Source organism: Anomaloglossus baeobatrachus, chromosome 6 (assembly GCF_048569485.1).
Source record: "Anomaloglossus baeobatrachus isolate aAnoBae1 chromosome 6, aAnoBae1.hap1, whole genome shotgun sequence".
NCBI classification, from domain to species: Eukaryota; Metazoa; Chordata; class Amphibia; order Anura; family Aromobatidae; genus Anomaloglossus; species Anomaloglossus baeobatrachus.
Window position 1 is genome coordinate 132,211,177 of NC_134358.1, and position 11,746 is coordinate 132,222,922.

The 11,746-nt window shown below is 48.0% G+C and overlaps 1 protein-coding gene across 1 annotated transcript; it reads left to right on the forward strand.

Annotated features, from left to right (window-relative positions):
* Positions 1-9,894: 9,894 nt before the first annotated feature.
* On the forward strand, positions 9,895-11,124 carry LOC142243830 (uncharacterized). Its single transcript, XM_075316033.1, has 2 exons — positions 9,895-9,940; positions 10,071-11,124. Exons 1-2 carry the CDS (start codon positions 9,927-9,929, stop codon positions 11,122-11,124), a joined length of 1,068 nt encoding a protein of 355 aa, XP_075172148.1. The 5' UTR covers positions 9,895-9,926.
* The last annotated feature ends 622 nt before the right edge of the window (positions 11,125-11,746 follow it).

Genomic DNA, 11,746 nt, shown 5'->3' on the forward strand with positions numbered 1-11,746 from the left:
TACCCGCAATTATAGGTCTACCGGGGGGGTTATAAATGTCTTTATGAATCTTGGGTAGATGGTAGAAAAATGCCATTGCTGGATTTTTAATTTGCAGGAATCTCTTTTCCGTGGGATTTAGAATATTACTATCAATTGATTTCTGGATGAGCTTATTATAGGCGGAAATAACTAGATCATATTCCACTTTTTCAGCAGTTCTATAATAGATCGGATCTGACAGGATTGTTATATCGGGTAAGACCCTATTTGCGCCTTGTGTCTCCCCACCTCTAGCAACTGCTGTTCTCAAGTTAACAGCGGTGGACAGGATATGGGTGGACACACTGCATAGTGTGGAGCTATGTATATAGTATTTATGCATGGACTCCACACACTATAAAGTGTATATGGACACATAAAACCATATTAATTATACACAGCTCCATTGATTTGTAACTCTCTACTTTTTCCTTATTTTTAGCATCTGTGACAGGAGAGATGGTATGAGGAAGATGAGGAATTGGTAGGATCTCTGAGGCATTACAATTCTGAGAGCCGGAAGCCGGAGGAGCTGCAGCGCAGGAGGAATAGTGTCAGTCTCTGAGCTGTGGAAGACGCAAGGCGGTACAGAGTGGTGAGCAAGGGAAAGAAGTCTGCTCTTACTAATTGGCTGCCTCCTCTTCCAGTTTTGTACTCCTTGCCTTGATTCACCACTTTGGGTGGACCGGTGGCAAACTTCAGGAAAAATACAAGTCCTGGAGGGTGCTTTTTTCCTGCCAGATACTATGGACAACAGGAAAAAGCACCTGTTTTTTGCAGACAGTTCATCAATTTATGGATGGTTGGCAACCCAGCATACATTCTGATGAACTAATATATACCACCAGGAACCCATACATTCTAGGCTCAACTACACACAAAGCCACACACCTCACTTACCACCAGTCCATCTCCTCATCCGACTTCCTACAGTGATATCACGGTCACATGACCAGTCACATGATCATAATGTCACCAATGCATGGTCCTGAAAGTCTTACTGAGTACAAGACCTGAGATGACATCACAGTCACATGATCAGGATGTCACCAAAGGTCTTAAATCAGTCTACACATCGGATGCTACAGCTAATAGCATTATCAGTGTAGCTGCTGGTGTAGACGCTGTGGGCCCTGGGCGATTGCCCAGTTTATCCCACCCTCACACTGGCCCTGACTGTAGGTTATGGTCTGTAGATTCACTGAGCCTTGGTATAAGAACAGACATGGAATCCATAGTTTAGTCTGTAATACCCACAGCACAGCATCTGTATTCTATTAGTATTATATACAGTATTGGGTGCCTACAATGTCGCCGTTATGGTCTTAACACTACATTATTGATTTTTGTTCCTGAAGAAGGGGTTTTACAGCTCCGAAACGCGTAGAACAAAAAAATCCGATGTATTTATCCCCGTTGATCTTCAGTGATCTTCTTCTGGCAGCGCGGATAGATCCCTTTCTTCCATCTCCTCCAACAACAATATGAAATACAGTAAGATTCCGTCTGCCAGATAACACTCTGCACCTTGACTCAAGCAGTGGGAGAATTGAGTACATACAGGAAAAAAAAGCCTTGTCGAAATATAATTTTCCTTTGATTTAAGATCACAGTCTGCTAAAAAGTCCTCATTGCAGAACACAGTGAATGATAGAGTATGTGTAAATGAATGGTATTTAATAATGTAACACGCTGTGCAATCTAACCCTGACTCATAAATAAGACACAGTAAACTAAGTTGATGTTTATAGAGAACATTTAAAAAAAACTGTGAAGTTTAAGGGTAAATTCACATCATCATTTTCCTGTGAAAATAGGGAATACGAAGGTACAGTAAGGACCCATACATATCTGGATAATGTATTATAACCCCACACAACAGGGAAGGTTATGGCAACAAAAAACCCATTCACAAACACCGACTGTCCAACATGCAGAGTACTGAAACATTTGAGCTTCCTGAGCCTCTGCAGTTGTGTTGTGGAAGAGGAAGAATGGGGTCAATTAATTCTTAGGTTTTATTATTGTATTGGGTCTAATTAGGTTGTTAATCAATGCTAAGGTTTTTGTGAAGATAAATACTTGGAGTGAGTATAGATTTATGCACTCAAATTAGTAACCACTTAAGACTTCCAAGGTTATTTTGATTATGTAGACTTTTTCATACACTGTAACTTTTAAAGCATAAACTACACCACGTTCCACTTTATTATGCAAATTAGAATTAAAGGGGTTTCCCAATACTAGGACAACCCCTTCTGATTCCACATGTTTTCCTCAGGTAAAATAATAAAGCCTATAGTTACCTCCCATACTGGTATCAATTCAGCAGTGCTAGGGGATCACGTTTTCAGTGCTCACATGACATTGTGATTTATATTGAGGAAACATGCTTGCCACTGTTTGGTACTCAATCGCACATCAGGGTGCTCAGGTACTGGCCAAGAATTGTGGGATTTCTTGCTTCACTGTATGATGTGTGCAGGCATCCCAGAGCCTGCGAATGTCTCTCATTGAGGTTGAAACAATGTAACGTGAGGCTAGGTGGTAGCCGAGGGCTAGGAACATAGTCCAGCACCTGCCTGACATGTTACAGAAACTGGGGATGGAGTGTGCGGTGGAGTAGGTGTGCTGTGGTTACCTGAGGGCCACAATACTTCTGGGTTGTCACCCCACTGTGGCAGGTCCTGTGCACACGATGCAGATTGCCTTTCATACGAATTAAAGACGAACCCAGGCCAGTTGCAAAATGCTTCAGCTTTACTGATAACAAGCTCCACACACAATTGTTCTTCTCTCATAGAGAGGCACATATTCTTTACAGACATTTTTCCACAGTGCACTATGGCTCTTCCATTAATCGCTGTACACAGAGTCCTACCGGCTACCATGGAGCAAGAGAGATTTTCTACTTCAGGTTTAGGCACTTCACTAGTCCCTGAGAGGTTATTCTACATGGGTTGCATCCCAGGATCCCAAACCTGCAGTGACAGTGGCTGTCTGAAGACTAAAGGGGGCTTTACACGCTACGATATCGTTAATGTTTTGTCGTCGGGGTCAAGTTGTTAGTGACGCACATCCGGCGTCATTAACGATATCGCAGCGTGTGACACTGACCAGCGACCTTAAACGACCTCAAAAATGGTGAAAATCGTTCACCATGGAGAGGTCGTCCCAAACTCAAAAATCGGTAAGGGTTGTTTATCCAGGTGGTTCATCGCTCATGCGGCAACACACATCGCTATGTGTGACACCGCAGGAGCGAGGAACGTCTCCTTACCTGCCGCCGGCCACAATACGGAAGGAAGGAGGTGGGCGGGATGTTACGTCCTGCTCATCTCCGCCCCTCCGCTTTGATTGGCCAGCCGCTTAGTGACGTTGTGGTGACGTCGCTGTGATACCGAACGTCCCTCCCTCTTGAAGGAGGGATTGTTCGGCAGTCACAGCGACAACGCCGACCAGGTAAGTATGTGTGATGCTGCCGTAGCAATAATGTTCGCTACGGCAGCGATCACAAACAATCGCATGTGCGACGGGGGCGGGTACTTACACGCTCGCTATCGCTACAAATTGCTAGCGATATCCCTACCGTGTAAAGCCCCCTTAAGGCCCTTGCATTAACCGCTCTCTTCTTGTTAGTCTGCTTGCCATGGGGCGCTGTTCTTAATCACTCTCACCACTTCCAGGACACCGCTCTGCTACAGTCGGTTTCTGGTTACCAGCGTTTGTCTTCCTCCTGCCCAAACGTCTCCCTGCTCTCTCTCCACACTACTACACTGCTACATTACTTTACTCCATCTCTATCTGTAACTAACCAACACCAGGAAATCTTACCTCCTTTATCCCCTTCACTGTGGGCCGGACCTTTCTCACTAACCCTTTCAATTCTGCCACTGGACCTTCTAATTGAGTCTCCATCCTAGCAGTTAGAGAGTCCAGTCCCATCTAGTGGTAGCTGGCAGGACTGCAAGATGACCCACATGAAAACTTACACATATTACTTTACATAAACATACAAATTTGCAATGCGACCAATGATAATGATGTCTTTAGGGGAGTACTAACCATAGGTCACCCTCTTACAATAACATTTTTGGATATAGTGTATCAAAAGGAAAAATACAACCTACACCTGGAAATGCTCCCTTTATGGGCTGCTGTATGTAGGTTGAGAGCTGAACTTCACAATCATTGACTTTCATTATAGTCGTTACTTGACTTGAGCACTTTCAGAGCGTCTGACCTGCTTGACCCGAGTACCAAGCACTGGAGTATTTTAGTGTTTGCCTATCTTTAATTGTGATGTCATGCGAGCCCTGTGTCCAATCAGAGCCAACTTTGTCTCCCAGCTTCGGACCAAAGTTAATCAACAGGAAGTGAAAGCTGCATCTGCGCTCAGTTCTTAGGGGTACTTTACACGTTGCGACATCGCTACCGAAATATTGTCAGGGTCACGGTTGTTGTGACGCACATCCGGCGCCGGTAGCGACATCGCAATGTGTAAATCCATGGAGCGATGATGAATGAGCGCAAAACAGTAAAAAATCGCTGATCTGTGTCACGTTGTTCATTTTCATAATGTCGCTCCTGCTGCAGGTATGATGTTGTTTGTCGCTCCAGCGGCGTCACACATCGCTGTGTGTGAAGCCGCAGGAACGACAAACATCTCCTTACCTGCGTCCACAGTCAGTGCGTAAGGAAGAAGGTGGGCGGGATGTTACATCTTGCTCACCTCCGCCCCTCCGCTTCTATTGGCCGGCCGCTTAGTGACGTCGCGGTGACGCCGAACGCACCTCCCCCTTGAAGGAGGGATTGTTCGGCGGTCACCGCAACGTCGCCGACCAGGTATGTGCGTGTGATGCTGCCGTAGCGATAATGTTCGCTATGGCAGCAATCACAAGATATCGCATGTGCGACGGGGGCGGGTACTATCGCTCTCGACATCGCTAGCCGATGCTAGCGATGTCACAACGTGTAAAGTACCCCTTATTCATTGGTCGTTTGGTACGAAGGTGAAGAGAAGGAAGGTAGCGCTGATTGGATGCTGGGCTCACATGATGTCACAATGTCACATGAGCCCCGAGAATGCAAACAGCTGGAATGGCACGAGTATAGGCTATATTGGAAACATGTAGAATCAGAAGTGTTGTCCAAGTAGTGGACAACCCCATTAATTATCAAAGATTTAATTTTTGTTTTACAAATAAACTCATGGATAGTATTGTGACTCAGAGCTCTTTGGATCACTGATATCAGTCTCAAACACCTGTGATAATTAGTTTGCTAAGTGAGCCCAATTAAAGGAAAACAACTTAGGATGGACTTTCTACATTATTAAGCAGGCCATAAGTTTCAAGTAAGGCTACTTTCACACATCAGTTTTTTTCCATCAGGTTCAATCCGGAAAAAAACGGGTAAAACGGATCCGGTACCGCATCCGGTTTTCCCCCATAGACTTGCATTGTTACCGGATTGTACCGGATGGCTTTGCGTTGCATCCGGTTTTTTCCGGATGCGGCAAAATAATTGAATGCGGCGGCCGGATAGAACGTATCATGTAACGTTTTTTGGCCCCTTAAAAAAACCGCATTCTGCCGGATCCGGCGCAATGCGGCATTGTATACAATGGGTGTCTATGCATGCCGGATCCGGCGCAATGCGGTTTAAACCGGATGCGGTGACCGCATCCGGTTTGGTAAACAGAGCATGCGCAAATTTTTTTTTTTCATCATCACAAAACTTATAAAAGGATCCAGCACATTCTACACACCTCCTGCCGGATCCTGACTTCAACTTCTGCTGTCCTCCAGTCCAGTGCTCCAGGGAAGAGGTATGTCCACAGTACTGTCCACAGATCACTGCTGTGAGCTGCGTACATGTACTTAGACATTTTTTTTTCTTTTTTTGCAGGTGCAGTGTTGCCGTGGAATTTGTGGACAGCCAGTTGCTGTGTCCGTTTCCATTGAGTGCCAGTGCGGATTTGGAGGAGAGTGTTCCTGAGGTAATGTCCACAGTACTGTCCACAGATCACTGCTGTGAGCTGCGTACATGTACTTAGACATTTTTTTTTCTTTTTTTGCAGGTGCAGTGTTGCCGTGGAATTTGTGGACAGCCAGTTGCTGTGTCCGTTTCCATTGAGTGCCAGTGCGGTTTTGGAGGAGAGTGTTCCTGAGGTAATGTCCACAGTACTGTCCACAGATCACTGCTGTGAGCTGCGTACATGTACTTAGACATTTTTTTTTCTTTTTTTGCAGGTGCAGTGTTGCCGTGGAATTTGTGGACAGCCAGTTGCTGTGTCCGTTTCCATTGAGTGCCAGTGCGGAGTTGGAGGAGAGTGTTCCTGAGGTAATGTCCACAGTACTGTCCACAGATCACTGCTGTGAGCTGCGTACATGTACTTAGACATTTTTTTTTCTTTTTTTGCAGGTGCAGTGTTGCCGTGGAATTTGTGGACAGCCAGTTGCTGTGTCCGTTTCCATTGAGTGCCAGTGCGGAGTTGGAGGAGAGTGTTCCTGAGGTAATGTCCACAGTACTGTCCACAGATCACTGCTGTGAGCTGCGTACATGTACTTAGACATTTTTTTTTCTTTTTTTGCAGGTGCAGTGTTGCCGTGGAATTTGTGGACAGCCAGTTGCTGTGTCCGTTTCCATTGAGTGCCAGTGCGGATTTGGAGGAGAGTGTTCCTGAGGTAATGTCCACAGTACTGTCCACAGATCACTGCTGTGAGCTGCGTACATGTACTTAGACATTTTTTTTTCTTTTTTTGCAGGTGCAGTGTTGCCGTGGAATTTGTGGACAGCCAGTTGCTGTGTCCGTTTCCATTGAGTGCCAGTGCGGATTTGGAGGAGAGTGTTCCTGAGGTAATGTCCACAGTACTGTCCACAGATCACTGCTGTGAGCTGCGTACATGTACTTAGACATTTTTTTTTCTTTTTTTGCAGGTGCAGTGTTGCCGTTAAAGTTTGGCCCATCAAGTTGTTGTGCGTGGCCTGTAATAAAAAAAATATGTCGTCTTCTGGTAGCCCGCCCTTCGGTTCAGAAACTGAGGTATTTTTTTTTTTTTGGTGTTATTTTTTAAAAAAAAAAAAAAAATTTTTTTAAATAAACGACATTTACACAGGTGGCCGAAACATCACAGGAGATGCTGCCAGAAGAGGACGGAAGGGGTGGAGAAATACACGGAGCGGGCGGTCATAGTGTAAGTTTCATACAGGAATTGTTTACCACAGCACACCAAACACATAAGTAAATAATGTTTTTTTTTTTCTTCACTAAAGGCTTCAACTTCTAGGGCTCACGATAGAGCTCCCCCAAGACCGTCCCAGGGTCGTCGTCGAGGTGGCGGTGGTCATAGTGTAAGTTATTTTTTTTTTTTTTTTTTTTGTCATGTCAGTGTGAATTTTTGTCTATTTTTTTTTTTAATTTCTTTTTTCTTTCTTTGAACAGGCATCACAGCGTGCTCCCGATTCTGACGGTGAGGAGGCCGGATTTATCAACATCGACCTCCTCATCGATGAAGTTAGAGAAAGGGAGCCGCTGTGGAACATGGCTGACCGCCGCCACGCTGATTCGATCGTAACCCGTCGACTCTGGGACGAGGTATGCCACGCAGCGGTAGAAGGTTGGGGGGAGCTCAATTCTCGTGGTCAGAAGAAACAGCGTAAGTATTCACAGTTCAGTAGGTTATGCTGCATGATGTAATGTGTTGTATACTAACCACTTTCTGCTTTCCACTTTCAGGTGACAAACTTCAGAAGCGGTGGCGGTCTATCAGGGATCGCTTCAAAAAGGAGTTGAATCAAGAGATGCAGGCCCCGAGTGGATCCGGAGGACGCAGATCGAAGTACCGTTACTTTAGAGCAGGGGTGGGGAACCTCCGGCCCGCGGGCCGCATGCGGCCCGCCATGACCTTTTATGTGGCCCCCGGGCAGATTCCCGGGGGAGGCAGTGCTCGTGCTGTCACCGCAGTTTGCTGCCGCCGGCCCTTTAAATCCACACATTGCTGTTTGTGCTGCAATGTGTTCTCCCGTCGGCCAGTGCCAATTGTGGGCGGGTCCACAGCTTCTAGCCTTGTGTGCCCGCCCCCTGCCCTCCGGAGATCAGTGCCTGCCTTCTCCTTCTGATGCAGTGTGTCCGGCTCCTGCACTCTGGTGATCTGAGTGCAATGCTGCTGTGAGTCCAGCGCCGACCCTCTGCTGCTATGTGCCCTGCCCAATGCTTTGTGCCTCCCCACACCTGTTCTGTAAACCCTCTCCCCCAGAGTTGCATGAAACTCTCAGCACAGTGTGGCCCCCAATGTCCTGTGTGCACCCCTCCCCCAGTCCTGTGTGCAGCCCCCCCAATGTCCTGTGTGCAGCCCATCACCCAGTAGTCCTGTTTGCACCCCCCCAATCTTGTGTGCACCCCTCCCCCAGTCCTGTGTGCACCCCCACACCAGTCCTGTGTGCACCCCCACACAATCCGATGTGCAGCCCATCACCCAGTAGTCCTGTTTGCACCCCCCCAATCTTGTGTGCACCCCCCAGTCCTGTGTGCACCCCCTCAGTCCTGTGTGCACCCCCTCAGTCCTGTGTGCACCCCCCCGTCCTGTGTGCACCCCCCAGTCCTGTGTGCACCCCCCCAGTCCTGTGTGCACCCCCCAGTGATGTCTGTGCCTCCCCCCCAGTGATGTCTGTGCCTCCCCCCCAGTGATGTCTGTGCCTCCCCCCAGTGATGTCTGTGCCTCCCCCACAGTGATGTCTGTGCCTCCCCCACAGTGATGTCTGTGCCTCCCCCACAGTGATGTCTGTGTCTCTCCCCCAGTGATGTCTGTGTCTCTCCCCCAGTGATGTCTGTGTCTCTCCCCCAGTGATGTCTGTGTCTCTCCCCCAGTGATGTCTGTGCCTCCCCCCCCAGTGATGTCTGTGCCTCCCCCCCCAGTGATGTCTGTGCCTCCCCCCAGTGATGTCTGTGCCTCCCCCCCAGTGATGTCTGTGCCTCCCCCCCAGTGATGTCTGTGCCTCCCCCCCAGTGATGTCTGTGCCTCCCCCCCAGTGATGTCTGTGCCTCCCCCCCAGTGATGTCTGTGCCTCCCCCCCAGTGATGTCTGTGCCTCCCCCCCAGTGATGTCTGTGTCTCTCCCCCAGTGATGTCTGTGTCTCTCCCCCAGTGATGTCTGTGTCTCTCCCCCAGTGATGTCTGTGTCTCTCCCCCAGTGATGTCTGTGGCTCCCCCCCAGTGATGTCTGTGCCTCCCCACAGTGATGTCTGTGGCTCCCCCCCAGTGATGTCTGTGCCTCCCCACAGTGATGTCTGTGCCTCCCCACAGTGATGTCTGTGCCTCCCCACAGTGATGTCTGTGCCTCCCCACAGTGATGTCTGTGCCTCCCCACAGTGATGTCTGTGCCTCCCCACAGTGATGTCTGTGCCTCCCCACAGTGATGTCTGTGCCTCCCCACAGTGATGTCTGTGCCTCCCCACAGTGATGTCTGTGCCTCCCCACAGTGATGTCTTTGCCTCCCCACAGTGATGTCTGTGCCCCCAGCCCCGCGTTTGGTGTCTGTGCCCCCAGCCCCGCGTTTGGTGTCTGTGCCCCCAGCCCCGCGTTTGGTGTCTGTGCCCCCAGCCCCGCGTTTGGTGTCTGTGCCCCCAGCCCCGCGTTTGGTGTCTGTGCCCCCAGCCCCGCGTTTGGTGTCTGTGCCCCCAGCCCCGCGTGTGGTGTCTGTGCCCCCAGCCCCGCGTGTGGTGTCTGTGCCCCCAGCCCCATGCCCCCAGTTAATTAATTGCTTCACCCAATATAGCAGGGTCATTTAAACATTGATAATTTTGTGCGGCCCCCGAAGGTTGGTAGAAATTTCCAAATGGCCCCCGACAGAAAAAAGGTTCCCCACCCCTGCTTTAGAGCGTTGTCGTTCCTCCGGACAACTATGGTGTGCAGAAGGTAAATATTCCACACAATATGTACAAAGTATAATATTTTATGTCTGGTTTTTTTTGCCTTTTTTTTTTTAGTCAGTGCCAATGTATAGCAATTAAATTAATTATTGTTTTGTTTTTCCTCTTTTTAACAGCACCGTCTGCAGCACTCAGGAGCCTGCATCGAACCCGACAGGAGCGATCCCTGAACAGTCCGCCACTGGGGAACACATGCACAGACCCCACCCATCTGAACCTTCCCTTCCATCGACATCTGTCCCATCCACCTGCGCTGGAGCTTCACGTGAGACTTCATTACCTGAAGCTGCTGGTGATGAGATAGCTTTTCCCCTACCCCACCCCTCTGACACTGCTGCCCTCAGTAGAACACCTTTGGGTTCTGGGCGTCAGCGTCATAGGGGTCAGGAAAAGAGCTATGCGCCCGAGTTCTTGCATCTAAATGCAGCCTTCCAGAACGCCATTCAATTATTAGCCGAACAAAATCGTTCATCTTTTAGCTTAATAAATGCCAATATGGAAAAAAATACGCACGAATTGTGCACGCGTCTGGACAGGCTGCATTTAGATGCAAGTAAATCACCCAATCATTGTTTTTTTCAAGCCGTACTAGAGCGCATGGAAAAGCTATCTCTTGACCATCAGATGCATGTAATGCAAGCCACACGGCAGGCTCTGGCGCAGGTTGACTCCCAACCACCTCCACCCACCCCTCCAAGACCACCTGCCCCCCCTCCAGCCATTGTCCCTACTCCCCCTACTGCCCAGTACCAGCCTGCTGCCCAGTACCAGCCTGCTGCCCAGTACCAGCCTGCAGCCCAGTACCAGCCTGCAGCCCAGTACCAGCCTGCGGCCCAGTACCAGCTCCCAACCACATCTGCCCCTACACTTCCTACCCACTACCACATCTCGCCTTCCACACCCATCATGACCCCAACTCAAGCCACTAATTCACCAGCCACCTCTTCTGTCTCCCAATCCCTCCACTCCACCCCTCAATCCTTACCAAATCCCATCCCATCTCCTGGTTTCCCTCTTGGTTTCTCAACCACACCTTCACCTTCTGTTACTTCCCCACCACCACCACCAACACCACTTTCCACCCTCAATACTCCAACTGTGCGTGTGTTCCCACCTGTCAGCCCCTCCAGTACTATCTCCACCCCAAGCCCAAGATATACCAATTTATAATTTATGTTTGTAATAAAAATAAAAGTTTTTTGTTGAAAAGTATTTATTTGTTCTTGTTTTTTTTGGGGGGAATATTATTTTGCAAGTTAAGTAAATAAAAAGGTAATACAAAAACATAACATGTTGTAATTTGACGGTGTAAAAATTACAAATTTTTAAAGCGAATGAAAGCTTAAAATTAACAAGGTTAACAAGATATTTTTTAATTTATTTTTAACTATTTTTATTTGTTATAAAACTAAACAAAAATCTTACACCATTTGATCTTGCCAATCTACTCTACCTTCTGGGGACACAAAATAGTCAGCATATTTGTCACGGATTGTTGAACAGGCAACACTACTCCTAAATCCAGGACTGGTGTAGTCAGTCAAAGAGGTGGATTCCAAACTCTGGTCATCCAAGGACAAAGGTTCCTTTGTTAAAACAAAATTGTGCAGTACCACACATGCTTTCACAATTTCATCCACAGTTTCAATGTTTAAATTAATGGCTGTTAACAACACTCGCCATTTGCTGGTTAGTATCCCAAAGGAGCATTCCACCATTCTTCTGGCTCTGGATAATCTGTAATTATATATTTTTTGTGTTTGCGTCAATCCACGGCTTGCATATGGCTTCA